The following is a 26,978-nucleotide window of genomic DNA, read 5'->3' as shown; positions in this document are numbered from 1 at the left end:
ACACTGAATGGACGCCGAAATCAGGTATTAAGAATTGAATGGACTGGAAAAACATTTCAAAAACCCCTAACACATCAGGGAACACTTGGTGAGAGAAGCATTAGATGAATTACATTGCAGAGGAGGAATATTTGCTTTTCTCTCGTGCCATTTCTGATCATACTGTCATTCATGCAGGATTAATATACATTATTGTACATTAATGTGTATTATTGCTCCTATCACCACCACATATTTGGTGTTAATCGGAAAAGGCTGTATGCCCACAGGATGTTTCCTCATAATCAGGGACACTGGTGGGTCATAGGGCTCCTTCAATCTTTAGCCGTATGCATATGGGGCTCTCATTCTTTTAATGCTTTACAGAAAAGGAGGCAAGTTTATGCTCACTTAGGTACATTGGAAGTCCAACCAAACTGATAAGATGGGAATAAACGAAAGACAAGAGACATAAAAAGAACCCATCCAGAAAGCTAAAGCTGGAGTGAAATATGAGTGCAAAAGGTCTTAAGTATCGTTCTCCAGGCCCATTAACCCATTTCACAATTAAAGGCCTTTTCCTGTTTTGTAAAGCAGGAAAAGGCCTTTAACTGGAGGATTAATTCGTATCCTTTAGCTTCCTTCCTTCCCTTTGTCTAAGTCGGTCTTCATGCACCGGTTAATTAGACTTATTGGCAATTAAGTTCTCATACCATGATAAAGAGCCAGCCTTTAAGGTGCTACAGGATTCTGTGACTCTCCCCACACCCTACTCTCCCAGTCTGACTAAGGCATTCTGCTGAATTTTGTTTATTCGTTGTATTAGTGGAGTTAAGCTTTCAAAAGGCAGAGTGCTAGTGAGTTACAGTCATACCTCGGTTTAAGTACGCTTCAGTTTGAGTACTTTCAGTTTAAGTACTCTGCAGACCTGTCTGGAACGGATTAATCCACTTTCCATTACTTTCAATGGGAAAGTTCACTTCAGGTTAAGTACGCTTCAGGTTAAGTACGGACTTCTGGAACCAATTGTGTACTTAAACCGAGGTACCACTGTATAGGGGAAAGCGCCATATCTACAAGAATGGCTCAGCAACTGAATGAGCTGTCCGGGGCTTTATTCACATTACCTTTATCACAGGGGAAAAACAACAACAACCCAACTACTTGAAAGGATGCTGCATGTTGGAACACCATTCTTGCCACTCTGGTGCATAAAAACCACTCCATGATACTTAGATCTGATTGTTTGGAGCTTCTTGATGCCAGCACCATACAGTCCCAGAAGCAACTGGGGATTATGTGGAGATGGTACATAGGATCAGAAGGGCAAAACAGTGACCAATTGCACATGTTATATTGAGATAGAGCTAAACCACCACACCTGGAGGCCATTTCAACATGCACAATAAAGGTAAGTAATGTGTAAGCCAGTTTGAAGAGAAATTGCAGTAGCTCATTCCCTGGAGGCTTTGAGAAGGTTGGAGAGCAAGCGCTGCAATGCAGCTCCTCTGACTTAACATTTCTAGCTCTTGCTTTCAAAAAATGGAAAGTATAATAATCATGCTGTGCATACAAGTGTTGGGAGGCAGAATTATGTCTCAGACAACCCCAAATTCTTTTAAGATTCCAGTTTCATTCTTCAGCTATTGATGTTGCACTTTGCTCTTAAATGTCAGAACAAAATAACTAATACCTGCAATTTATTCAGATGACATTTCAACAATATAAGATTTTCAGATTACAAGCTTCTGTTCCATGTTCCTTCTAGTGTTACACTAAATGTGTAGATTTGGCGGATTTACATAATAGCTTTAGATAATGAATATTTATAATAATGAATGAATTTACATAATGACTGCAAGTTAAACATGCCCCATTAAAACTCATGCTCTAATTTATGTACTAAGTTAAAATAACTTTACAGTTTATTTTCATTCATATTAGACTAACAGTTTTTCCTCAACAAAAAGCAATGTGCCAACCTCTGCCAAGTGGAAACTATACAAAGTGGTTATTTCCCCCCTCTTCAAACTATACTACATTTTATAGTTTGCACTGTGAAGTGCTGATTCCATGGCCGTATACACATTGCTATTTACTCTAGCTCCAGTGTACTCCCGCCAGAGGTGTTTGAAGCCAAGTACACATGATTTCAGCGGCAATCCATATCAGTGTGCAATCTCATGAATAGTGGGGCAACTAAACATGTAATGTGCATCAGATAATATGTAAACATGCCCATCCCTCTCTCTGCAATGTGAAATTGTAACTTGAAATGCAGCGAGGAGCAATAACCTTGCTGCATTTTATGATGCTAATATGAACATAGCCTGTGTCTAATCAACATTGTGGGACTTACTTCTGCATGAACATGCATATAATTGTACTGAAGCGGCTTTATGAATGTGGAACACTACAAAAAGAGAGACTGTATTGACCCTCATACTAGGTAGAAAAATGGCACGAATTCGTACTGACCCAGACCAATGGTACATTACCCCAGGTATGCCAACTTAACCTGACCATACCATACCAGCTCTCGATATCTCCAGGCAAAGCCCCCCTTTTAGCCTCCCCGGGCCTCTACCCTAGCATAATTTTCTCTGTGGTAGAGGGTGACCCAGGATTTCAGCCATAACAGATTGCCAAGCAGTCACCCAAAAAAGCTCTCTAGTAACGCTGATACAGTAACATAGGTATTTTGAAGCCAGAGCCTCAAACAAGGCATGAAATATACTGCAGGTGCATCTTTTCTTAAACAATAGCCTCCTTGCCATAGTCTCAGAGAATAGTTTACAGGTGTACTTCTTACATTTATTTTGTCAAGCTTGAAATCACCCTCATGATCACACCTCGTTGACACAACATGAGCGTCTTATCCCTCCCTGGAGTGAGATCCACCAGCATTTCTGTGCTAGAATGTACATGGTTAAACGTAACTGGAGCACTCTCTGAGGCCTTATTTTAAATGAATGATTCTGTTTCTAGTTAATACTTATGTCCAAATGGAACACTATTCAGTTAAGTGTAATCAATTCATTCATTTTGTTCATTCATTAAAATGTAATTCAAGTGTTCTATGGATCTGCATGGCTGCAGTTGTGCAAATGAAACTAAATATTATCTCTACCGAAGAACTGAGACATCATGACCCCTATCTGAGTGACTTGTCTAGGGAAGACCATAGCAGAATCATAGAACTGTACAGAGTTGGAAGAGACCCAAAGGGTTACTTCGTCCAGCTCCCTGCAATGCAGGAAACTCAACTAAAACATCCATGGCAGATGGCCATCCAATTCATAGAATCAGAATTTTTTAATTCTAAGTTCTTTTTTGCACCAGGCTTTGATTGGTGGAACTTGGGTTCTAGTAGATCAAAGGTGTGAAGTCTGTTGTCTGTGCACCTTGTCCCTTTATCACTATAGTCCTACTTCTGATCCACTAGGCTTCATCCTCCAGGCTCCACCCAAGTACCAGAATTAGCCCCTTTCCTGTTTAATTTATTTATCAGGGACATGAGGGCACCCTTAGCCGAATCCCAACTAGTCATCCATGCCCCCCCGCCTGGCAAATTATAGATGTCCATTGCTGTTATACGCGGACGATGCCGTGATTCTCTCTTTCTCGAGAGTTGGACTTAGGAGGGCCCTTAAAATTTTTACTTCATATTGTAAATCAAATTTTCTCACTATAAATCAAGCCAAATCAAAGGTTTTAATTTTTTCAAGAAGTCGGAAAACCTATAAGTGGGAACTGGAGGGGAAACCTATTGAACAGGTTCACAAATTTCAATATCTGGGTGTCTACTTCCAGCACAACATGGGCTGGAAAGCACATATCGCATATACCCTAAATAAGGCCAAAGCTCTCTCGTTCGCACTGTTGCGCTTTTTCTTCTCTGATGGAGCTCTTCATGTTCCATCAGCCTTAAAGGTATATAACGCTAAAGTGATCGCGACAATGGCCTATGCTGCCCCATTATGGGGGGCCTCTGTAAACCTGATGTCCTTGGAGACGGTCCAAAATCAATTTCTGAGAAGTTTGTTAAAACTGCCCCAGTGTGTGAGCAATTCAGCCATTCGTTTAGAACTAAAAATCCCTTCTCTAGAAAACGCACTATGGAGACGTATTTTTTGTTATTGGCTGTCCTTGCGACACAGACTTTCAAAACTCTATCTCATTCAATGTCTCTGGCGAGATGAATTCGCTAGCCCATGGGCAGAGAAGATACACACAAAAATCGTGTCCTATGGACTGTCTCCATCGGACCTATTGGAACTAGACCTCGCCTCGGCCAAGAGAATACTTATGCAAAAACTAGATGAGTTTGACCTCCAACAAAATGTCATAATGGGAAGTGGTACATGTTCACCGCTGAATCTTGGTATACGGCTCACACCGCAGATTCCATCTTATTTGTCATCTTTATCCGTTGCGGCTCACAGATTTGCTTTTACTAAAGCAAGATTTAACGTTTTTCCATCCAACGTTATGGGCAATAGGTTTACTAAAGGACAAATTTCAGCATTATGTGCATGTGACAACAAAACTGTAGAATCTCTCCACCATATATTATTTTGTTGTCCTTTGCACACAGACTCCCGGACCAGATTTCTATTTCCCTTAATAACAGAAAGTTTGACTGAGAACTTGGAGTCTCAGTTAACATATCTGCTACAAGACAGCGACTCTAGCAGAACACTGCTAGTAGCAAGATATTTGGTTACAGTTCTCTCATACAAAAGGAAAAATGGTTTACTTCATGATTATTGAAAATCTGTTTTATTACCCAATTTATAGTGGAAATTGTCGAAACAAATGTACTGTTCCATCTATTTTAGCCAAGGAATTCTTGCAAATTATATCTGCCTATATGTATTGATTTTTTAAAACTTTATTTACTCTTGCTTTATTTTATCCTGTCTTGCCCAGTGTTTTTGTACATTGTGTTGCATAAGATTATATTGTGGGCCTTTGGCCGAAATAACAATAAAGTTCAAGTTCAAAGTTCAAGTACCAGAATTTTGACTTTTAGGAAGTGGTAACCCTGCCCAGGTCACAAATATTTGCAGGTGAAATCTCGCCTTTCCTTTTTGAAGGATGCTATAGCAACAGCTGCATGCTATGCATTCAGGAATGTAACAGTGCCCCCAACTTATTTCTTTTTAAAAGGTAAGTGTGTTCTGGGTGGGTTGGTTTAGAGTGGAAAGTGGGGAGAGAACATTCAGTCAATTCCCTACCCACCAGATTTCTTTTCCTTCCAAATGTTCCTATTATACTTTTTGCAGTAACAGAGTCTTGAATTCTTTTTCTTAGGAGATTGGGCAAACATCTCTATAATGCCTTAGGGAGTAGGTGTCCTGCCCTAGGACAGGGGACCAAACTCAGTGGCCTGCTGTGGCCTTTTTATAGGTTTTAATTGTTTCCACAAGTTTTCATGGGATTATACTTATTCAGGCTGCAGATTGAGGGTAGCATATTGGAACACTCACCCAAAACTTCCCTGTTATCCTAGCTCTCAACATGCAGGGGTATCTTTAATGAAAAGGATCCAGATATCCATTCTAAAGCTGTACATTCCAGGAACTCCTAAATATTTGAATCAGACTTTATTGGTTCAGCACCATCTGGCATTAACAAGTGTTTAACTTGCATTTATCTCCGCTGATTATTCCCAGTGGCTGATTACCAGAGAACATTTTTCTTCTTTAGAACATTCATGCATCAACCAATCATTCAGAATGCAAAAGGAGTGGCCACGACTGGGAAGGATCCAGAGTTGTTCCTTGTGGATCTTTTCTGCACAATCCTAATTGATTTTGTTATCCAAAGGTAAATTTTTTTGTTTCAATTTACCTAAGTAGTCCCAATTCTCGTACAATGTAGACAAATAGAAGTTTTTATGAAGACATCATTCATCAAAGGATGCCATCTCATGGGAGTAAGCTATTCATATCTAATCTCTTGATCCAAAGAGTTGGCAACATTCATCAGCACCATCACCTGTTTACTCAGAAGGAAGTCCCAGTGTGTTAAATGGGGCTTACTTTCTAGTAAGTGTGTTTAGGATTGAAGAAAAGACTCAAGTTACTGCCTTGATATATCTTATGAAAGAGCAGTTTATAAATATTTCAATATATAAATAAATCCTGTGCTGATTTAATCAGAAATTCAGCTGGGGGGGGGCATTCCAAATTTCTCTTTGCACTGAAATTGCAAGGTGGCAGCAAGGTTCTGCTAATGTCATTTTCACAATGCAACTCAAGGCCCTGTGTCGCCTTTTAGGAGAGTTCACGTCCTAGGCTCCCACTTTGAAGACTCCCCAAGGTTCCCAACACAATTTTGTTTGACATTTAGTTAAAGACCACCTTTATGGAGTAACTGATTTTTCTACTCCCTTGGTGGTCACTTAAAAAGATTTAATTGTTGCTCTTTTAAAGGTCACTATTAGTAATTCTTTCAAGCCCTCCACTATAAAGCAAAGTGCTGCTTAGCCTTTCTTGTAGGCATGCTAGGATGTGGCTCCAGCGCCTACATCCATATGTGGCTGATTTACTATCTAAATATTGTCTAACTACCGGAATAAGCTCTTAAACCCAACACAAACTCTCTCCCCTTGAAGCTGCAGTCGGTGGCCATTTTGTCAATGCTATTCATCTAACACAGAGGTGGCCAATGTGGTGCTCTCCAATACCATTCATGGCTGATGGGAGTTGTAGTCCATCAGCACTGACTATCCCTGATCTAGCACAGGAAAGCAAGAGAAGAAAACATCAGGGTGGAGTCTGTTAAATAGCTAAAAAGCCATGTGGGTTGTTGTGTGCCAGTGTAGGGTGGAGCATGAACAGATGAAAGCTAGAAACTAACTTCAGATCTCTTGCCTGAGGCACTCAAACATGGGGGATAAAGCCTTGAAAATGTACAGTTTCCCCCCTTTCTCATTAACCAGTTGCACCTTTCCACAGGGCACTGATTTTGGCAGGAACTCAAAGCCAGAAACTGTTAACAACGAAACGAAACGAAACACACACACACACAAACGAATTGAAACGAAACACACATGTATGCGCACACACAAACACACATATATAACATTTTAAAGCTAATAGCTTCTCTCGGACTGCTGTCATTGATATCATGGACTTTTGCCACCAGTATGACGCAAGTAGTGATTTTAATCAAATTCTGTAACGTATTTCAAATTCTGTAACAAATTCTGTAACAAATTTCTTGGCTCCTGAACAACCTGGCACTTGGAATTTATATTAGACTTGTATCTAACTTAAAACAGCAGCAGCAGCAACCCAAAGCACACACAAACACACCAAAACCACATGCACATTGTGACAAAGAATCAAATCAAGTGGATTTTGAGCATACCTGATGGAGAAATATGTCTCCAAGAAATGGAAGGGTCTGGCTTCCCTGTAGCCAAGCAGGCCAGTGTGACGTTACTTCCTTCATTCACCACAATGTCATTTGAGATATGACTTATCTTTGGAGAAACTGAAATGACACAATAAAACACAGTTAAAGATTTCCTTAAACTGGGAAAACACTAGAGATGCCATCAAAGATGCAATATTGATATCGTCAGAATCCAGCTTCATCCCAAACAAGTCACCCTTGCTCCGCAATGCACTATGCAAGGTTAAGTTCACATGCCCATTTTCTATAGTGAAATATCTCTACAAAGTAACACCTCTGAATACACACTGAGGAATATGTTTCCTTGAATTGTTTTTAGTTTATACAACATTCAGGCTGCAATTCTAAACACACTTGCCTGGAAGTACGTCCCACTGAACTCGGCAAGGAATGCCTTTGTAAATGGCACTGAATTTTGGAGCATCACTATAAAAAACCTAGTAGGTTAATATTCCATTTATATTTCATCTTTCTTCACCCATTATATCATTGCAACAACCCTGAGAGATAAGAACATATGAGAAACGCTCAGACCAATGGCCTATCTTGTCCAACATTCTATTCTTACAGCCAGCCAGATTCCTATTGGAAGCCAAGAAGCTGAACTTGACTGCTATAGCACCTTCTGTTATGTTTGCCATTGACTAGTATTCAGAGGCACATTTCTCCTTACACTGAAAGTAATATATATTCTTCATAACAAGAAGTCACTGGGTAGCTTAGACCAGCACTGGATTTAGGGTAGTGCCGGTGGTTTCCCCAAACAGAGCGCCAAGCCGATGGAGTGCAAAATGATGATGATGATGATGATAGTAATAATAATAATAATAATAATAATAATAATAATAATATCTAAATTTATACGTTCTTAATGGTTATTTGGCTTGTTATACTATGTATCTTTCCACCATTAAACTCCAGAAGTTGGTTTACAATAGTAAAAAAAATAATACAAACAAAAGTCCTAAATCTAATACCAATTCATTTAAAATAAAACAATCCAACACAATAAATCAAATGAAGAGCAACATAGGCAACAGCATCATCTTCACAGACCTGCTAATCCGGGAAAGATTTGGCTTGTTACAGGAAGACTGCAAAGGAGCTTATCCCTTTGATTTCCTGAGGATGAGCATGAGCACTTCATAAAGCAGGTGCCACTGTCAAGAAGGCCTTGTTCCTTGCCAATTAAAATTGTGGCAGTCATGTTCTTTGCAGACCTCCACAATTAAACTGGCCTTCAATCTTACCCAAGTAACTGATATTAACCTGTTTCAAGTGATTTGAAGGCTGTGCTGTGCAACTATTTCTTTGCAATAAACCCCCCTGCACCAATTATTCTAAGTTTAGTGCACTGCTTGCGAAGAGATATTACTATGGGGACCAATTTATGAAACATTGTGTTTTTGGGGAACCCAAATGTCAGTTCCAACCAATGAACCAGATATGGAACTCCTGAATCTGAACAGCTTTGTCCCCTCCCTCCTGTCTTCACCACTCTGCTTCCCTCGGTCTCTTGTTTAGCCTCTTTGGAGAACCAAGTTCTGCAGCAAAACCTTTCCTGAGCCACTTAGCCTCTCCTTAATTGCTCTTCTACTGCCGCCTGAGTTATTCCCACTGTACCTGCATCACTCACTTATTAATCCCTCACGAATATCCCCAGCCCTTTGGTTTTTGCATCAGATTGCAAACCCTCTAGATAGGAATGTATGTGTGATATCTTGTACAATGTTGAAGTGAATGATGAGAAACTCACTTGCTCCCCACAATTACACTCATGTCAGAATGACTCATAATATGTCAAGCGATTTGGTTTTTTTCCAGTAAGCAAAAACATAAAGCAAGAACTGGCAAAGTACCTGGAAATGATCATTATATGTCAGTAGACCCAGAGCTTCCTCTTTCAGAGTGTGCATTCGGAACACCCGCCCACCACTCCCTACTTTTAGGGCTTTGTTGCGCTTGACATGCTGTCATGGGTCATCTGTTGTTGGGACAGGGGCATGGCAGGAATTTTTCCCCCTTGGCTGATTGGCTGGTGCCATTTGGGTTTCGCGCACCACGTAGCAAGTCGTCACAACTTGTAAGGTTGCGGATAGGCACTGGTTCAGGTGATAGGGATGGGAGAACGCTCTTGCCACCCCTATATGAAGGGAATTCCGTTAAAGGAATCCAGGGACTCAAATTGTTTGCTCAACCCTGTGAGGGGGTTGTGCCCGTGCCTGAGTCCAGGGAGACATCTGGGTGGCGGACATAGCCTGTTCCCGGCTTTCCACCTATCCAGGTGTTCACCCTTGGCTGACCTATGTTGGTGCACTGGGTCAGCGCTACCTGCAAGGGTGCAGGAAGCTAGTCGAACCAGAGCCTATGCAACCACTCACTTCCTGTAATCAATAAAGTTGTGGCTTAAATTCTGCCAAAAACCTAACCAAAATTTGAGTCATGTGTGGTTATTTAGGGGGGAGGTCTCTGGGTCTGAACATGCAACACCTGCTCCAGATACTACCTCTTGCTACTTATGGATTCTAGTCTTTCTTGCATGACTCAGAAATACTCTGGTTCTGCATGCTCACATTCACATTGATTTTGAATGGAAGCTAGGTATCACGAAAACAGCCACATTGCGGTGACAGGTTTCTGTCCCTTATCAGGCAATTCAATATCAGGAAGGATTGTGTACCTCTTAAGCCACATTAGCGCCATATATTTAAAGCACTATGGTGCTACTTTAAACAGTCAGAACAGAGACTTCTGGGATCGCACTATCAACCATAACTACATCTCCACCTTGTATATTTTAATCTGAGTCAGAAAATTATGTGGGGCCTTGTAATGCCTTGTTAACGATGATAAAAGAACACCAGAAGCTTTAGCAAGCCTTGCTGGCATTTCTAGTTGGTGTTTAATCATAGCAGTTGTGGTTGGTATTTTAGCAATTGTAACAGGAGCCTCTAATCCTTATTACGTAACTTGCCGCTTTGAAGTTTAGCAGTCTGTCCTCACCTCAACCAGGAACTGCCCGTTTGTCTTTTTCACCTATCATTTATGAATTCTAGAGTTGGAAATGCCTCCCCCGAAATCTCAAGGGGATGACAAGATTAAAACTCAAATTGTTAGTAATCATGTTTTGGCGTGGTTCTGATGCTTTGCATGTTCATTCAGGGGACAACAAAACAAAACAAAAGCCCTGTAATGATATGTATCGGGTCGCACTGGTCAAACAGCTCTATAAAAATTACATAGTGGCAGAATCGATAAAAATAATTCCGACTAGCTCTCTTCACAAGAGCTGCTGCAAGACTGCACGGACGAACACCAATCAATTCGAGGCAGACTTCCAGGATGGAGGGAGCGCATGGAATGTTTATTGAACCTGGCCTAGGGACATCACATGCCTACCATTGCATCCTTGAAAAGCAACTCTTCAGCATTTTCTTTCCTTTTTCTTTTCTAGGTATATAAAAAGCAACTCTGCTTCTCACTAGCAAGGAGGGGATTCGCTCCAGATTGTTTCCAAGATACGGGAGGCAGTTTAAAACAAACAAAAACAAAAAGAAACACTTCCTGTTTATTTCTACAATACAAATTATTTTCATGTGGGCACAATTTCAGCTATTGATTTTCCCCCGAGGAGACTTAAGATTTTCAGTGCAGCATAACAGCGGATGACACAGTAAACACTCAAGAGGAATCATGCTGTGGGCAACATCACTTTGGAGCCCCTAGCAGCCCAGAGTTTAGATGGTTTGCAGGTTCAGGCAGGCAATCAGTGCTTTCAGCATGCAGAAACGTGGGCTATGTCTTATTTTCTTTACTGCCCCTACTCTATGCTTTCCACACAATGCAATATCTATGTTTCTTCTTCCTCTTTCTTCTTTTTAAAATTTGTAAACTGCCCTTCACCTAAAGATCTCAGGGCAGTTCACAAGATAAAAATACGAAAGGAGAACATAAAATACGTAACAAAAACAAACCAATAACCACCCTCCCACAAATACATTCAAAAGGCCATAGAACAGGCATCCCCAAACTTCGGCCCTCCAGATGTTTTGGACTACAATTCCCATCTTCCCCGACCACTGGTCCTGTTAGCGAGGGATCATGGGAGTTGTAGGCCAAAACATCTGGAGGGCCGCAGTTTGGGGATGCCTGCGAATGTGAAGCACCCCAAGGCCTGGTCACAGACAAACGTTTTTACCTTGCACCTAAAGATAAATAATGGAGGTTGCAGGCAAGCCTCCCTGGGGAGCGCATTCCACAAGCAGGGAGCTATCACAGCAAATACCCATTCTCGTGTTGCCACCCTCTGGACCTCTCATGTTAGAGGTACATGACAGACCCTCCAAGTGTCCCTATTTTCCAGAGACAGTCCCAGTTTCTGATTTGATCCCAGAATGCCCCACTTTCCCTTAGGTTGTCCCTATTTTCACCAAAGAAATGTTTGAAGGTATGCAGTTATCCGACCCCTGAGCCATCTGAAGGCAGCCCTTTATAGCAAAGTTTTCTTAATGTTTAATGTGTGTGTGTGTGTGTGTGTGTATGTATATATACTGGGGCAACCTAGTCAGATGGATGGGGTATAAATAGTAAAATTATTATTATAGAATAGGACACCCCTATTTTCATTGGAGAAATGTTGGAGGGTATGACATGATGGTCGTAGGGTCAAGGTTAGTTCATATGGGGGGAGGTGGCCCTTGAGGTATGGCCATCCTGAGCCATTGAAGGTTTTATGGATCAAAACCAGCGCTTTGAATTGGGCCAAGAAACTAATTGTCAGCCAGTGCAGCCAGGCCAGGATTGGTGTAATATGATCGAATCGTCTTGCCCCAGTGAGCAACCTCGCTGCCAAATTCTGCACCAGCTGAAGTTTCTGAAGTGTCTCCAGAGGCAGCCCCACATATAACATGCGGAGGAGGGGGAGGGAACTGCAAGGGATCCCCAAGAAGCAGGCATTCCAAAGGCCATAAAGAGCAGACACTATTTGGGAAGCGCTGACTCCATCGGCATAAAGGAAACTCTGTGCTGTGGCTTTGATTGAGACACAGTATCTGTTTATTGTACAGCTGTGATTCTAATCAAACAGTGTTGGCAGCGACTGCCTTGAAAGGCCACAAAGCAGCTCATCCACAAATGGGTGAAAAGCAAGCTGTATCCATTTGCAGCCAGCCAATGGGTTCTGCTCCAGGCGATTGGGACAATGTCTCTGTTTGGAGTGAGGGAAATATTTTGAATTTATTATACTTTTGAGTATAGTTTGTGAGCAAGCATCAGCATGGATAGTTTTTTAAAAAATGAAAATAATTGGGTTTAGAGCTCCAGAGGTTATACAACTGCACAGCAGATTGACAATCAACAGGTACAGTGTTTGGACTGTGCATCTGCTGAATTTCAGCCTGTTAGGCAGCAGTTATTTTATTTAATTTATTTTATAAGGCAGCGGGAAGGGGGAAAAAACCAATTAAAAGGAAGTTGGCAATCCTGGTCAAATGAATCAACCTGGATCGTATGATCACCTGAGGACTTTCTTCATGTGCCTCCCCCGTCCAGAGGGTGGCAACATGAGAGTGGACCTTTTCTGTGGAATGTTCACCCCAGGGAAGTTTGCCTGACACCTTCATTGCATATCTTTAGGCACCAGGCAAAAACATTTTCTTCTTCACCTAGGCCTTTGTGCTAATGAAACAATCTATGGCCTATACCTCTAAGGGTCCATTCCCATATTAGCTTTACAGCATGCTTTCCAGGGGAGGCAATGATAGTAGAAGAAGATTGGAACCTGTGGTCCCCAAGATACTGTTGGATTGCAACTCCTGTCAATCCCAGCCAGAATGGCAAGTGGGCAGCGAAGATGTGAGTTGGAGTCTAGCAGCATCTGGATGGCCACAGGTTCCCCATCCCTGAGCCAGAGTTTGTGCTTCACCCACATAGCCCAGAACGCCCAACATTGCTTTTGCAGTGTGGGAAGGAACTGGTCTGCAGAAGCTCCCAGACTTCTGAGGTCTGTAAACTCCTTGAGACGGAGAACTGCAAAGTGCACTGCATACTCACGGCACTATATGAATTATGGTCAAGAATGAAAAAAGTCTCTTAGTCAAGCGGCTGGGTTTATAACGATAAGGAGATAGCAGTCCAGAGACTTGAGCTGCCTGAAGAATACAGAAATTGGCCATCCCTGGCAGAACTCCAGAAATGCAGACAGAGAAAATGAAAACATGCATTTGGCATGTGAGTACGGGATGAGCAGATGATGCGAGGCAAATGTTTTGCAAGCGATGCAAATCAAAACTGCTGAAAATATAATTGGAATATCACACAGACGGTGCAGCCACATCCTTGGATTCTATGTTCCCTTTTTAGCTAGTCTTATTACCATTAGACATAACTTTATTAGTTCCCTGTCCCTGAACAAATACACCATCGGATACAAAACACAAACATTATTAAGAAGGTAATAGATACACACCCGTTGTAGGCCAACAAACACCTGCGACTGAAGTCAGCTGGGCTGGTACAAATCCCTGCATGAATTTTGCATGCCACTCAGACAGTGGGTTGTATCAAAGACTAGTTCTACTAAGGGGCTTATTTTACTTTACCTTTCTACTTTTCAGGCACAGCCTGAACTTTAAAGCTCTGGGCCCAAACACACTTTTTGTGTGTGCTCCAGAGGTCGTCGTCCCCCCCTGCAAAAAACCCATTATCTACCCCTGCAGCATAGCAAATGGCAATCTGCAGAAAACCTTAATGGACTTTTGTTGCAATTCTGCTTTAAAGAGTAGGTTTCCCTAGGGAAAGCTTTTAGGAGAAAAAAGAGCAGTCAGACACGGAGCCCTAAAGTGCAGGCCTGTGGTTGGAAAGCACAGGTCCAAAGGTAAGTGTGGATAAGTCCTCTAATTTCTATTAAAGTTGGCATTACTATCTTAGATTCATTAGTTTGAATTGGTGTACTCTGACTAGAATACAATCCAGAACTGGTAACAGAAACTTCTTTGTCTCTTTCTATTGCTAATTTACCCTCCTTGCCACTAACAATTTCCCATAGGGAGGGAAAGGCCAATTGACATGCTCTAAACCTAACCATTATCAGAGGTTAATGTACTATATTATGTGAAGGAACCCAACCCTCCAGTTTATAGCAAGAGTTAAGATGCTTAAAACTTCACTCATGGACCAAAACCACATGGATACAGATAGGGGATGCCAAAGCAACTGCCACCCCCATTTGTTAAAATGTACAAGCAGAGCAGAGAAAGCTTGAAAGCCTGACACAATTATGGTAGGGATGGATAGATGGGTAAATGAGTCTGTTTCCAGTCTATCACATGCATGTGTTCAGTACACCCAAAAGTCTGCTCCGTCCCATTTCTAAATTAGTCTGTAAATAAACATTTGAATTTAAGTACAGTACATCTTTATACATGCCATTTTACAGTGCAAAACTGTTATCCATGTCTGCACAGAACTAATTCTTCTTGACTTCAGGGAACTTATTCCTAGGTGTATAGGACTGAAGAGACACACACACACCTTTTCGAAAGTATTTTGATTCTATTGCTGTGAGCTTATGACTGCATCTGAACATTCAGAAGCATGGAAGGCAGGGAACAACTAAGACCCAATCCATGTATTAGTTCAGGAACAAATGTGCCGATTTAATATTGGTTTCTATCTGACATGCACTGCATAATTTGCCTTAAGGTTACTCTCATTTAAAATTGCAAGTTTGAAACCTTATAACGCAATGGATTTTCATTAAACAAATGAAAAAAGCCCCCTATAACATCCATGGATTTTTAGCACACCCAAACAAAAGAGAAATTTGTCTTATGTTTTAGATGCTGGGGGTGGAGTGGGGAACAGTTGCAAGCAATTAATGTGATCCCCTGTAGTTGGAAGCTAAAACAGCTGTAGTACATCTACTTTTCAATGGACACCCCACCACCTACTCTAACCTCCAAGAATTGCCCAGATTATATCATTCACTACACAGGGTCTCCATGAAAAATTCCATACCGATCAAAGAGTCTTGATTTTACAATGAATAGAATTTACAGGCTTTGTAGAATACAGTATTAGGAAAATTGTGGTCACTTTATAGACTAAGAATTCTGGAGCTGGTTGCCTTTGACCACACATTTATACAAAATGTTCAGAATAAAATGCTGAGTCCATAATTCTTTCTTCCCCCATACTCCCAAAAACATTCCTGATTACCTTCCCCCTACATTACAGCAGCAAAATCTAAACTACCGTATGTATAGCTTACTAAAACAGTGGAAGTAAACACATAGCCTTTTGTGTATGTGTATGTGTAGGTAAAGGACCCCTGGACAGTTAAGTCCAGTCAAAGGCAACTATGGGGTGCAGCACCCATCTCGCTTCAGACCGAGGGAACCAGTGTTTGTCCACAGACAGCTTTTCCAGGTCATGTGGACAGCATGACTAAACTACTTCTGGCACAATGGGACACTGTGACAAGTTTCAGAGCACCCGGAAACACGGTTCACCTTCTTGCTGCAGAGGTACCTATTTATCTTCTTGCACTGGTATGCTTTGAACTGCTGAGTTGGCAGAAACTGGATCAGAGCAAACCACGCAAATTTAAAGCAAGTCTTTAAAAAGGCAATCGAAGGTAGAGTGGAAGTCATATTTTAATATCTGTATTAATATTTGTTCTATGCTCAATGCAAATTTTTCTTCTATTTTCTTCCTTTTTCCATTTTTTCTTCTTCTTTTCTTTTTAAGTTTTGAGAGGTTTCGCTTCATGTAAAAACGAAGAAACTGGATCAGAGCAACAGGAACTCACCCCGCCGACCTTCTGATTGGCAAGCCCAAGAGGCTGACTGGTTTAGACCACAGGGCCACCTGCTCCCTGTATGTGTGTGTTTGTGTTGAAGGCAAATTTAGATGGCGTTAAAAGGGATGGGAGGTGAATAGGTAGGTCTCCTAAAAATTCTCAGCACCATTAGGAAACTACATCTCCCAGAATTCTTTAGGGGAAGCCATGACTGTTTAAAGCGGTATCGTGGTGCTGTAATGTATGTGGCCACAGTATGAATGTGGCCACAGTGTCGTTCCATGGAGAAGTGCCAGGAGGACAGGTATGGCTGCTTTTGTACCCATTCCATAGAAGAGGTCACAAAAAGAGGAAAGATAGTTAATAAGGTGATTCACTCCTGACTCACCATTTCCAGGAGCAGAATTCACTTCTCTCTTCAAAGATCTTCACCCCATTCTGACCAACAACCTTTTCAAATACTGTGGGGAAAACAATACTCAGGCCTTGATTCGCTTCCTGCATCCATTTTTTTTAGAAAAAAAATCACTTAAAAGTGAGGGTTATATTAGATTTGTGCCTAAGGATGATTAAGCCTTCCTCAATTCTCCCTTTTTCATTTTTAAATTAGCAGAAAGAACCTTTGTAAGTAGTTTCGGTGTCAGAAAAAAGCTGAAAGAAAAATATCCGGCTTTTCAATTTCCTAGAACAGCCAAGTATAATATTACTCTGCCTTGCAGTTTGAAATGAGTTTGTACATTTTCCCCAAAATAGAAACATATTTCAAAATATGTCACAATCTAACCCTCAAAGGCAATAATCCACTCTTAACACAGTTCATTTAATGACCTCATAGGGCTTGCATATGTTGCAAAGCATCCTCAAGATTAGAAACATCCAGAAGTATTATTTCCACATAAAAGGATAATTTATTAATCAGATTCCCCATGTAGATCCCTGAAATGAATCCATTACTCTAATTCACTCTGTAAAAATCTATTCTGTGGCAAAGAAGAAGAAAAAAACTGAACAGCTGTGACCTATATAGCCCCAAATGAACCAAACTAAATCGATTTGACTTTTTTAAAATAAATAAATAAAAATAACCAAAAGCCCTCTCATCTTTCAATAAAAAACTTGTAAGTTAATAATAATTAAATGTGGGGAAAACAAATAGTCAAAATGCAGATTTTTGAAGGACAGCTCTTTATCCTCAACAGTTGCTTCTTATTAAGTAATCCTTTAAGACCCCAAGATACTGTATTATCTGCAATGAATTACTGATGAATGAGCTTTCCCCCACAAGCTTGTGAATAAAATCAACTCCTATTCCTATCATACTGAATTGGTTGGGAGTTGGGGGTTTTTTTAAAACAGTATTTTATTTCCTAGGCCAGGGGTTCCCAACAAAATTTTCTCGAGGACCCCTCATCGAGCTGCTATTGTGACAAGGACCCCCATTAATTCCTAATCCTAAAATTAAAAAATGAGAGCCAAATTAAGAGTCTTTTTATATTTTATATTTATAAGTTTTTTACAATTACAACAGAGTACTCCATCAGTATACAGTTAGTTTTAATTTAGGTTCAATGGACACTGACAAGATCAGTTCGAGAGTCACTGACTTACTTGCTTGAACATCAAATGCATTATCTTCCTCTTCATCTGTAGGCCTATGTCATTTTAACGAACCACTTTTTAACCAACGGTCCATTTTTAACTACGCGAACTGTAGCTTCCGCGAAAAACAACGCTTTGTTTACAAACACTACTGTTTTGCAAAGAGGCAGCGCGCGCCAGGGAGGAGGGAGGGGAATGGAGAAGACAGGGTACCTGCGCAGTAGTGCACAAATGAAGCCGACACGCGCAAAGCATCTTGGGGAGGTGAGCGTTAGTAGAATGCGCGTGCGGCCTCTTTGCAAAACAGTAGTGTTTGTAAAGCGCCACCTAACGGCATACAGCAGAACTACTGCCTCTATCTAATTCTAGTTTTGTGCTAGACTCTGCTCATGCAGGAAGCGGCCAAAACAAAAAATCTGTTATCATACGAAATATATTTAATATATTTTTTATTCTAATAGCATTTTGCGGACCCCTCTGGCATAGCTCGCGGACCCCTGGGGGTCCCCGGACCACCTGTTGGGAACCACTGTCCTAGGCTATTGCAGGAGTTCTGTTTTTGTAGGCATCACAAAGGCCATCCCCTTTCAAAATTTGCCTGGCAGAAGTGTAAGTTGAAGCTAACAGCATCCTTCTATATGCAGAGTAGCCTTTGATCCGGTGGACCTCTCTGTGAAAGGAAGAATGAAGGACTGGAGGGCGAAGGAGGAATTTGGGGAAACAGTTTCCCCTTCTTTTCTATTAGCATAGTCCTGGACAAAAAAAACTCTTCCATGAACAGGACTCCTCTTTCAGTTCATGGAAGGGCACCAATGGATCCAGTCTCACACCTACAACTTTCAAAGAGGCAGGGGAACAAGTGAGGACAGTGGTTGCGTTGCAAGTGCAGACTGCAGATGTAAGTGATGAAACAGGCAGAATTGGCTTTCTTGATCCAGTACCTGTATAAAAATCTCACAAATGGCTGCATGCATGCCTTGTCATTTTCCTCATTGGTTACAGGTTCAGACATCTAGGTTAATTCTAGCTAATTCTGCCACCTTGCAGAATGAAACCAAGATGGCCTCCGATATTCTAGCCCAAATTCACAGTATAAAATGCATGTGCAAGGCTGAGAGCCAATGTGGTGTAGTGATTAGGTGGTTGGATTGGGACCCGAGAGGCCAGGGTTCAATCCCCACTTAAGCCATGAAGCTGAACTTGGGCTAGCCACCATCTCACAGCCAAACCTACCTCCCAGGGCTATAGTGAAGATAAAATGAGGAGGCAGAGAATCATGTATTTCATTTTGAGCTACCTGGAGGAAAGGTAGGATATAAATATAATAATAAATAAAAATGCATTTTCACTTTCTTCAATGTAGGGTTTAATGAGAATAAATGAGACCAAAGGGTATTTAATCTTTGTGTGACACCATTTTATAATGAGAGAGAGAGAGAGAGAGAGAGAGAGAGAGAGAGAGAGAGAGAGAGAGAGAGAGAGAGAGAGAACGTCTCACTCTTGTGTAACTGATCTTTCAGAAGCTTAATTCCTACCGTCTCCTGTTGTATGCCTGCTGAGTGCCTACAGGTCCTTCTCATTGTGATTAGCTACCTATCAATGTAGGCAAGAGCATGGCAAATGCAGAATTCAAAGCCTGACGGTCAGCTTGCCACAACACTACTTAATTGTTTTGTTCCAATATCAAAAATACTTGAAATCATTCAACAACAACAGTGGAGGTGTCCTAAGGCAGCACTGGGGTGTGGGGTGTGGGGAGTACGAAGTACACTAGAATGAACAGCAAGCACAATGTCACAGGAATGGCATAGAGGGGGAAAGGTCAGGCTTTTGTAAGATTCAGATTTGGCTTTAACAAGTGCAAAATGTGTGCGCTTCACAAAACACCAACCAAGGGAGCTCTCAGTAGCCTCAAGGAAGAGCATACTCTGAGCATCCTTTACTCTTCAGGAGCAGGAATTCCTTTATCTAGCTGGAACTGGAAACCAACTCTCTTTCTTTCTTTCCTACCCAAACAGGATAGCAAGGAAGGGAAGATCCGAGGTGTTTGTACAATGGGCCTAACGTTTTCATGGTGTGTCCGAGAGCTGCACTCAATTCTGTAGAGAGCAGACCACTAACAGCACAGCTGTGATCTGCACAGCATGCTCATTATTCCCAATGCATAGCGTGGAAGTATTTTCCTGCGTCTTCATACAATATTTACTTCTTCTTGTGCTACTTTCAAAAGGTCACATTGCCTTCTCTCAGACCCAGGAGCAAACAACTTGTTCCAATCCCCATGGCACTCTTCCTTTGCACTGGCCGGCATTTTGGTCTGGCCAGCTCAGGAAGACCCTGGTTAAAAGAAAAACCAGACAAAGTCCTAATATACATAAGGGTATTCACAGGGCTCAAAACTGCTTTGCATCTATCTGTCATAGCCCTATGCGATAACTGCAAATGGGCTCATCTTTCACTGGCACAGTGTGATGCTTTATTTAAATAGCTGGTTTTTAGCTGCATGATGAAAATATAGACATTCTACCAAAGCAAGCCTACGATCAAAATTGAGTAATAACACAGCTCCCTTAATGAGCATCATCAGTGTGCTTGGGGTTATTCGGTGCAAGCAGGAGGACATGGATCTTTGCCAGAAAGGGTATGAAATCCAAATTAAAAAAAGAGCACAGAATGTTCAGATAGCTGAGGATGGAAAAGTCGGTATGGAAGATTTTGAGAAGATCCTCAGGGTAGGATATGGTTTAATTAAAAGGATTTGCAGAAAATCTATACTTCTAAACGGTTTGAATATAGTGGAAGGAAATAGTGGGTAATATCATGAGAAAATTATCAAAGAGCCATTGGTGTGAGCTGACTTTTAAACCACAATAAGAATTTGGAATTTAGTGTGAAAGGCAAGAAGATGTCACACAAATGGAGCGTGTTTCTGAATCACCAGGCAGTGTGCTTTCTACTAACTTGGCTACAAATTCTAGCTAAAATGGCACCTTCATCGATGACATATTTATATCAATACTTCATAGATATATAGGGAAAATAAGGGAGTTATTTCATTTTCTTATGAATCAACTTTCCAGGAGGTGTCCCCCCCCCGAACATAATAAAAGGATAGCATGCAAAATCAATAAAGGAATAAAGAAAAACAGCAACTGGTGATCAGAGTCCTGGTAACTAGTCTACTGTGTTCAGGGATTTCATATATATCTATTTACAAACATTCATTCATTCATACATATATACATATACCGTATGGAGGAACATTCTACCATGTGAACTTCCACCTGCAGTCTGAAATGGTACACTCCAGAAACAGGTTTACCACTGGTAAAGGACCCCTGAATGGTAAAGTCCAGTCAAAGATGACTATGGGGTTGTGACGCTCATCTTGCTTTCAGGCCGAGGGAGCCAGTGTTTTCCCCAGGCAGCGCGATCCCAGTAGGGTGCCATTGCGGCTGTCCCCGTCCCCAGAACGCGCGCCACGCCCCTGTGGGCAGTGCACCACGCCCCTACAGGCAACACACCATGCTCCCAGAATGCACGCCACACCCATGCAGGCGGCGTGCTCTGCTCCCGGGACGCATGCCAGCCCCGCCCCCGCCTGCTCTCCGCTCCCGGTGCTGGAGCATGAAGCTCTGCCACTGTTTCCAGCTCATGTGGCCAGCATGACTAAACTGCTTCTGGCACAACGGAACACCGTGGTGGAAGCCAGAGGGCACGGAAATGGTGTTTACCTTCCCACCGCGGTACCCATTTATCTACTTGCATTGGCGTTGCTTTCGAACTGCTAGGCCAGCAGGAGCTGGAACAGAGCAACGAGAGCTCCCTCCGTCGCGGGGATTCAAACCGCCAATCTTCTGATCGGCAAGCCCAAGAAGCGCCACCCACATCCCATAATTTGTGAGAACTACATAATAATGGATGGGGGGGGGACATTCCTCACACATTCCTCCAAATTTAAAGTGGTTACATGGTCTGAGCTTCTTAAAATACTTTTCTAATGTAAATGCAAATACAACCTGTTAATTACAGCAGGATACATAGTTGCTGCTGTAATTGAAAACAGCAATCGGAGAATAAGCTAGTGTTGCAATTATTATGAAATAGCACGTTAGTGTCCTGGAAGAAGCCAGTGCTCAATGACATTCTTTCTCTCCCCTTTTGTTTTAATTACTTCTGGCAAGAATTTCTGTCTACTGACAGTAACTGTCATGTTCTAAATATCTGCAGGGAATCTAATTTGAATATGAATCACCCAAAAGGAAGAAAAAAAATCTGGACATTTTTCAGTGTTCATGGATTTGGAGCTATTCATCCAGTTATAGGATTGTTCTATCCAGATCACTAAATCTGTCAATTACAATTACTGTGCTATATTCCTGGCTTCTATTCTCAGGAGGTGCAAAACAGAGAACACTGAACGTAATAACTGCTGAAGTCCTAGGCACACTTACTTGGGAATAAGCCCCACTGTCTGTGGGTCACTTTTGAGTAAATACACAGAGGTTTTGCCTACTTTACACATAAATGGTTGGGAGAATGTCCTATTGAACTCAGTTAGCACTTCCTTCTGAATAAAAATGAATAAGGTCAGACCCTAAAAACCAATGTGCACTTAAGGATTACTTCCAGAATTGCAGCCTTAAGCACTTGTTGAACTCAATGGAATTCTTAAGTAGGCATGCCATAGAATCATATAGAGCAGGCACCCCCAAACTCAGCCCTCCAGATGTTTTGGGTCTACAACTCCCATCATCCCTAGCGAACAGTACCAGGGGTCAGGGATGATGGGAATTGTAGTCCCAAAACATCTGGCGAGCCGAGTTTGGGGATGCCCGATATAGAGGGTTGGGTTGCAAGTCCCACTGAGCAATTACTCTTGATTAGGGTGTGTGTGTGTCAGTTGTGCCTATAAACTATTTGATTTATGAGTAAGTTGTGAATTTTTTTTACATGATGTACATGGTGCTAGAATAAACCTAATTTTTCTATTTTTGTAACTTTTCTAGTAGTTTTGATCGAGATCCCCATGCTGAACCTCCTGAGATCAGTCCTAGCACAGCAGCAATTAGAGTTGCTGCTAAAATTCAAAACAAGTCCGTCTTCCATCCAAGAAATTTCAATTTTGAATTGATTAAATTCAATATAAATTTCATGTGAGGTGTGTGTCTCATCTCATAAGTTACCTGGATGCAGACAGGGGTGGATCTACTTTCAAACTAATGAAGCTTCAGCTTCAAGGCCTCTAATCCCAGAGGGGCCCCAGAAGCAACTTTAGTGCAATTTGTGTCACACAGCTCAATTTGATTATTATTGTATATATTTTAACAATCCCAAAGTTGGGGAGTCTGTAACACAGATTTTGTAAAGGTGTGGTGATCCCTCATGGAACAACTCAGTTGATGAAGATAACTGTGGTTACCCAGACCTCATTGTTGGTTGTGAAGAGGGACTTTTAAAGTTCCAGTTTTAGGGCCCCCAAAATGTAGGTCTGCCTCTCAATGCATAAGGACCTACCTAAGTGCAGGGGCGTAGCAAGGGGGCGATGGGGGCAGAGTTCCCCGGGTTCTAGCCTTGGGAGTGACAGTTGACGTGCCCCTCCCTGCCCCTCGCCTCTGCCCATGCGCGCCATATGGACATACGTGGTCCGGCGTGTGACGGCCATGCGGCACTCCTTTCTGGGCCGCTGTGCACAAGGGGTGGCCCGTGGGGCCGCCATGCACCAGCGGCACCCCGCACGGACTGCACATGTACAGCATCCTGCGCGTGCGCACTTCACACGCTGTGGTACACATACGCAGTCCCTCCAGACGCGGTGGTGCACATGCGCAGAGCTAGTCATAACTGCCAGGGGTAGTGCATCCCATTTTGCCGCTTGAGGCAAGTGCCACCCTGTCTTGCTGCTCACTCTGCTGCCTCAGTCACCAGCATCTCACATGTTCTGCAAGATCTCATGCAATTTCACTGAGATTTTTCAGGAAATTGATATGATCTTGTCCCAGATTGGTGCCAGTGCTAGTAACAAGGAAGGACGGGCACTCACTGTGCTGCTGCCTGAGGCTGTAGCCTCAAATTGCCTAATGGCTGCGCCGGCCCTTATACAGTGGTACCTCTACTTACAAATTTAATGCGTTCCGAACGCACATTCGTAAGTCGAAAAAATTTGTAAGTCGAATCCCATAGGAATGCATTGGGAGAAAAAAATCGTAAGTAGAAGCAACCCTATCTAAACCACATCCAAGATGGCGGACAGAGCTCCATTCGTAAGTAGAAACATTCGTGAGTTATTCGTAAGTAGAGGTACCACTGTAAATCGTGCCCCCCCTCAAAGAAGGCACGTCTTGCAGTGAGACCTGGTAACCAAACCCTTGTGTTGTGGGTGGGTACGAATCCGATTGGGTAGCCACAACACCTGGTTGGTAGGTCCCTTGATGCTGGGTTCAATCTGACCAATGGGACGCTAGCCAAAATGGATCAAGGGACCAATAATGCCAATGCACATGACCCTGAGCTTTCTCTCTTGGTCAGTGCATTGGAACACCTGCCCACCTCTGCCTATATTTAGGGCTTGCGTGCTTGACCTTGCTATGCCGTCATGTGTCATCTGTCGTTGGGACAGGGGCACAGCAGGAATTTTCCTCACTTGGCTGATTGACTGGTGCCATTTGGGTTTCGCCCACCACGTAGCAAATCGTCACAACTTGTAAGGTTGCGGATAGGCACTGGTTCAGGTGATAGGGATGGGAGAACGCTCTCACCATCCCTATGTGAAGGGTATTCCATTAAAGGAATCCAGGGACTCAATGGTTTGGTCAACCATGCGAGGGGTTGTGCCTGAGTTCAGGGGGACATTTGGGTGGTGCATGTCCCCAGCTTTCTGCCATTCCAGGTGTTCACTTTAGGCTGACCTATGATGGAGCTCTGGGTCAGCGCTACCTGCAACGGTGCAGGGAGCTAGTCGAACCAGAGCCTATGCAACCACTCACTTGCTGTAATCAATAAAGTTGTTGCCTAAATTCTCCCAAAAACCAAACCAAAATTTGAGTCTTGTCTGAATTTATTTAAGGGGGAGGTTTAAAGGTCTGAACACGCAACTAACTGCTATACTTCCTTAACCTGAGTGACTTTTCACTGATGGAACCTGCCCTGTTGCCTCTCTAAGCCTGAGAGTGAAGAGACTCAGTTCCAATTCCTGTTCAGCCATGGAGCTTTCTAGGTGACCTTGGATGGACCATTACTTCTTGACCTAACCTACACCACAGTTGTTGTGAGGATAGAAAGGGGGGGGGGACTGTGTTTAGCTCCTTGGAGGAAAGACAGAATATAAATGTCACAATTCAATTAAATAAATGCTGGTCCACTGGCTCCCTTCTCCCAGGTACTTGCCCAACCTTGAGCATACTATTTCATTGCCCCTTTCTTGTAGTCGGCTAGGCTGGCAGATGAAAAATGTATTACAAATTACAAGGAATTAATTCTTCACATTAACAGATAATTTCCCAACAGTTTGTGGGCTGCTTTGCTTTTTAAAGCAGAACCAAGGGCACGCTTGATGAAGAAAGTTCATCTTGCTTTCCTTTTTAGCTCATTTGCAGTTAGCACAGTTTTAATATTTGCCGGGGCTTGCAGGGGCTATAGAAATCATTAAATAAATTAATGCATTTTCTAGAGAGCTTCAAATCAATGTGCGGTGGCAAGGGGGACATTAAAATATTGTCATTTCTCCCCTAGGCTCTCCAGTAAGTGGGAGTGTAATTTCCCTTTGCTTCCAAAACTGATAAAGAATGATTCAATAATGAAGGCCTACAGAGTGCAAGCAAAACCCTGCCCTTTTGCAAATGATCTCAAATGTGAGCAGGAGCAATAGAAATAACAGCAGTAGCAACTTGATTTTGATCTCATACTTGGGCAACCAAGGATTTAGTGCTTGCAAGTCATTCTTCGGTCACAGCAGAGTTCATATAAGAATAATAAAAGCTACAGATCATGGCTACCAATACAAACCAGAAGTGATTACTGTTTATTAACAACAACAACACCTCACACTTAACAGTATTTCATATATGTTATCGTAGTCATCCTTGCAATATCCCTATAAGATAAACTCGGTATTATTATCTCTGCGTTGCAGGTACAGTGGGCTAGAAACCAAGGAGAAGTGGCTGAGTCTTGTCTAGGTCCTGTGCAAATGTTCACTGGTGGATGGTTGAACATGCGAAGGCAGGCAGGGCAGTCTTGAGCAGGTTGGCCACCCTGGCGCTGAAGGGCGGAGATCGCTTTGACGCCCCCGCCCTCGCAGGGCGCAGCATGGTTTCCACGCGGCTTTGCGGCCCGGCGCCCCGCGCCACCGGGGGTCTACCTAGAGCCGGCCCTGGAGGCAGGGTTAGAACTGCTCCTCCTGCCCCCCACCCATGATCTCCACACAGCAGAGATTCCATCTACACAGGGATATACAGTGGTATCTTGGTACTCAAACAACTTGGAACCCAAACGCTGCAAACCTGGAAGTAAGTGTTCCAGTTTGCAAACTTTTTTCAGAAGCTGAACATGCTCTGTTTTGAGTGCCACACTTCCATTTTGAGTGTCTGTCTGTTTTTGCTATTTATTTTGCTTTGTTTTTGCGGTTCTTTTTGTTTTGTTTTTGTGACTGTGTGGAATCTAGTTCAGCTATTGATTGGTTTATTGTGTGACTGCAGTACATTTTTTATTGCTTTCATTTTATGGATCAATGGTCTCATTAGATAGTAAAATTCATGTTAAATTGCTGTTTTAGGGGTTGTTTTTAAAAGTCTGGAACAGATTAATCCATTTTGGATTACTTTCTATGGGAAAGCGGCCTTGGTTTTGGAACGCTTTGGTTTTGGAATGGACTTCCAGAACGGATTAAGTTTGAGAACCAAGGTACCATTGTATATCATAGAGGGCAAATTCTCTGTAGGTATGAGCTGCACCTTCTGCAGGTGCATTTCTGCAGGACGTCAGACCATAACTCGCAACTGTTCTGGAAAAACGGAGATATCCTGTTTTCTCACATTTTTTTGTGGCATCCATTTTGAGTGCATTTTTCAGGGCTGAGTGTCCCAGTGTGGGGTCTGGATATGTTGGAGAGCATGTCACATATCACAGATTGTACACAAGTAGGCCCCTGGGCAGATGTGGCTTCAAACATGTG

The 26,978-nt window shown here is 42.3% G+C and overlaps 1 protein-coding gene across 1 annotated transcript in view; it reads right to left on the bottom strand.

Moving 5' to 3' along the window:
- NEGR1 (neuronal growth regulator 1) overlaps nt 1–26,978 on the bottom strand; it is a 452,107-nt gene that overhangs the window by 167,086 nt on the left and 258,043 nt on the right. The window contains exon 3 of the mRNA XM_035123509.2: nt 7,360–7,485. Coding sequence (XP_034979400.1) covers nt 7,360–7,485 — 126 coding nt within the window. The remainder of the gene's footprint in view (nt 1–7,359; nt 7,486–26,978) is intronic.

The sequence above is a fragment of the Zootoca vivipara genome, chromosome 7 (genome assembly GCF_963506605.1).
Source record: "Zootoca vivipara chromosome 7, rZooViv1.1, whole genome shotgun sequence".
Lineage (NCBI taxonomy): Eukaryota > Metazoa > Chordata > Lepidosauria > Squamata > Lacertidae > Zootoca > Zootoca vivipara.
This window is presented reverse-complemented; position numbering and strand designations above follow the sequence as displayed.